The sequence below is a fragment of the Triticum urartu genome, chromosome 5, assembly GCF_003073215.2.
Source record: "Triticum urartu cultivar G1812 chromosome 5, Tu2.1, whole genome shotgun sequence".
Taxonomy (NCBI): Eukaryota; Viridiplantae; Streptophyta; class Magnoliopsida; order Poales; family Poaceae; genus Triticum; species Triticum urartu.
Window position 1 is genome coordinate 527,176,700 of NC_053026.1, and position 2,896 is coordinate 527,179,595.

The window sequence follows — 2,896 nt, forward strand, 5'->3', positions numbered from 1 at the left end:
TTTCTCATTGAAGCAAAATCTTGTTACTTCCTATAAACCCTTGCACTTGGTGGGCTCAACTATGTTATTTGGCTATAACTTGGTAACAATCACGCCTCAATTTTTTTCTCATCTATGTAAGCTGATTTGTTCAACATTTTTCATAGTTAATAACATATGATTGTGTTCATCACTCGATGCCACACACACACACACACACACACACACACACACACGAGTCGCCTAGGTTTTTCCTCATAGATTGCTTTTTAACTTGGTTCCTTCGTAACCATGACCTCGGCCTACCTAAAGAGGCCATTCACAAAATTCTCAAACGTGTAAATTGGAAAACTGTATAATTAGAGTGCCAAATCCTCTTGAATCTTATAAGATAAAAAATACAGATTATTGGATTGAAAAGTTCTGAAAGCATAGAAAGAAACAAATGGATTATAACAATGGTTTGAGTTGATGGTAATTTTGCTCCAAAACAGAGTGCAATTGAATTGGTAAATAATAATTCATAAGGATTTCAATCATGTGAATCAAACGATCACTTTCTTTTAGAAAATTACTAAGAACTCAAATTCTCAAAAATCCTAAAATTCTTTTGAATAAAGGCGCTCTTAGAGATTGCATTAGTATTTTGAAAGTGTAGTATTGCGACTCTGAACAACGTTGCAAGACGGATAAATTGCAGCAGTAGCATATTTCCCTTTGCCGAGGCAATATAAATTAACTATGCTACTACCTCTGTATACTATATAAGACGTTTTTTTACAGTTCAATGTAAACTGCAAAAATGTCTTACATTAGTTTACAGAGGGAGTACCAAATAGTATCAAACGTTGTATGTAGTCTCCATAATACCAGCAAGTTAAATACTAGTGCCAAGCTTCTACTCAAGCTCATCCAAAAATCTAGGCACAATTTCCTCAGCTTACACTTCTTATCCGAATATCTCGACTCCAGCTCGCAACCACACGGATCAACCGCAAATTACGCACCAACTGCTCGACTTTGAATTCTTGTTTCTGTCAATGTGAAATGAGCAGATGTCACATAGCTTCAGTGGCAGCAAAAAAAGGTGGAGCAGGACGCGAACTGCCCAGAAGCACAACGCACAACCACTAGCTAGCATGGGAAGTTTGTCTGCTCTTGAACTTCACCAACAGGAAGTTCAACAGCAAAGTTAGCTTGGGCATCAGCATCTGCATTAAATTTCCTCAAAGCATGGTTGATCTGAAACTGAAGAAACTTTCCCTTGAGCTCCTTAGCTTTCTTGCACAAGTCAGCCATATTATCATTCCTAACACGCCAGAGATCCTGGACCTGGTTACAGACAAGCTTAGAATCGCCTTGAGCACGAACGTACTTGAATCCCTTGTTAGCAGCATACCTCAACCCCAGGAGCAATGCGTGATATTCAGCGGCATTACATGTTGCAATACCCAAACCCTCGCGTAGGTGAGCGATCACGGATCCGTCCGGTCGCCTGATTATCACGCCGGCACCTGATTTCCCAGGGTTTCCTTTGCAAGCACCATCAAACTCGAGAATGCAGGACAGATGACTATCAGGTAACGGCTCCTGTTCAGCGACTTTGGGATGCTTCTTTGATGGTCCGGTTTCCAAAGCAGAGGATGCAATTCCATCAGGCTGCTGGAAAGGGCAGGGAGCCAGAGCATCAAACAACTCATCTCTTGCATCTGCTGCGTTGATCGAATACAGAGCATTCTTTAGCCCACGCTTTGCGAGATACTCCTCGGTTTCTTTACGCAGAGAGCAGCCTTTGTACACGGTCGCTGAAGGATCGCAGACCGAATTGCTGACTTGAGCTTGGCAGTCGGCGAGGTCCTTGTAGATGCCGATGACATCCCCCTTGCGGACGACATAGAACTGGCCGCCGCCGGCAGAGCCCGTCGGCGTGTCCTTCTTTGCGTCAGATTTCTTGGTGGAGCGCTTGGATTTGGATGAGGAGGAAGAGAAGAAGCGTCCAGCAAGGCCGAGGGCGATGGGCGGCACGCGAGGCCGGAGGGGCAAGTGGCACAGATTGTGGCTGCCGCTCAGACTCGGAGTGCCGGCCACCGCGTGCTTCCACGCCGCTCTAGAGATCCCACGGAGGAAAGGAGAAGAAGAATAGCAACTCCTCATCGACATCCAGCAAAAGAGGGCGTCGTCCTTCCGGCAGAGGAAGGGGACGGGGGCGGGGGTGGGGAATGAGCGGGTCAAGCAGGTGGCGAGCGGACGTGCACAGGAGAGAGGCGGCGCGGGGGAGCGGAGACCGAGCTGGGGCTACTGGGCGTGAGGACGGGCGGCGGTTGAGGGGAAGCAGCTGCGGCGGCCGGGCGTGGCGGAGCGGCGCGCCGCCATCGGCCGGTTCGGGCTGAGATAGGGTTAGAAGACAAGGTTTTTTTTAGGGGTGGTTAGAAGACAAGGTTTTTTTTAGGGGTGGTTAGAAGACAAGAGGGTATTGGGTCCAAAACATATAAGATTTGATTAAAGTCAAACTTCACAAAGTTTGACTAACTTTAAAAAATATATTAACATCTACTCCCTCCGTTCCTAAATAATTGTCTTTCTAGGCATTTCAACAGGTGACTGCATACGGAGCAAAATGAGTGAATCTACACTCTAAAATATGTCTACATACATCCGTATGTAGTAGTCATGTGAAATGTCTAGAAAGACAAATAATTAGGAACGGAGGGAGTACAATACTAAAGTTATATGTTATGAAAATTAATTTTATCATGCATCTAATAGTATTGATTTCATAGTATGAATGTTAAATTGTTTTTATACTTAGCTAGTCAAACTTTACAAAGTTTGACTTTGACCAAATCTTATATGCAAACTAAAATAAAATGGAGGGAGTATTACACCTCACGCCCAGGTGCAGATGCACCCATGCATC

General features: G+C 44.8%; 1 protein-coding gene across 1 annotated transcript; it reads right to left on the reverse strand.

Moving 5' to 3' along the window:
* Positions 1 to 662: 662 nt before the first annotated feature.
* LOC125556594 lies at positions 663 to 2,391 on the reverse strand. The gene has a single exon (XM_048719293.1). The coding sequence runs from the start codon at positions 2,137 to 2,139 to the stop codon at positions 1,114 to 1,116; it is 1,026 nt and encodes a 341-aa protein (XP_048575250.1). The 5' UTR covers positions 2,140 to 2,391; the 3' UTR covers positions 663 to 1,113.
* Positions 2,392 to 2,896: the final 505 nt, after the last annotated feature.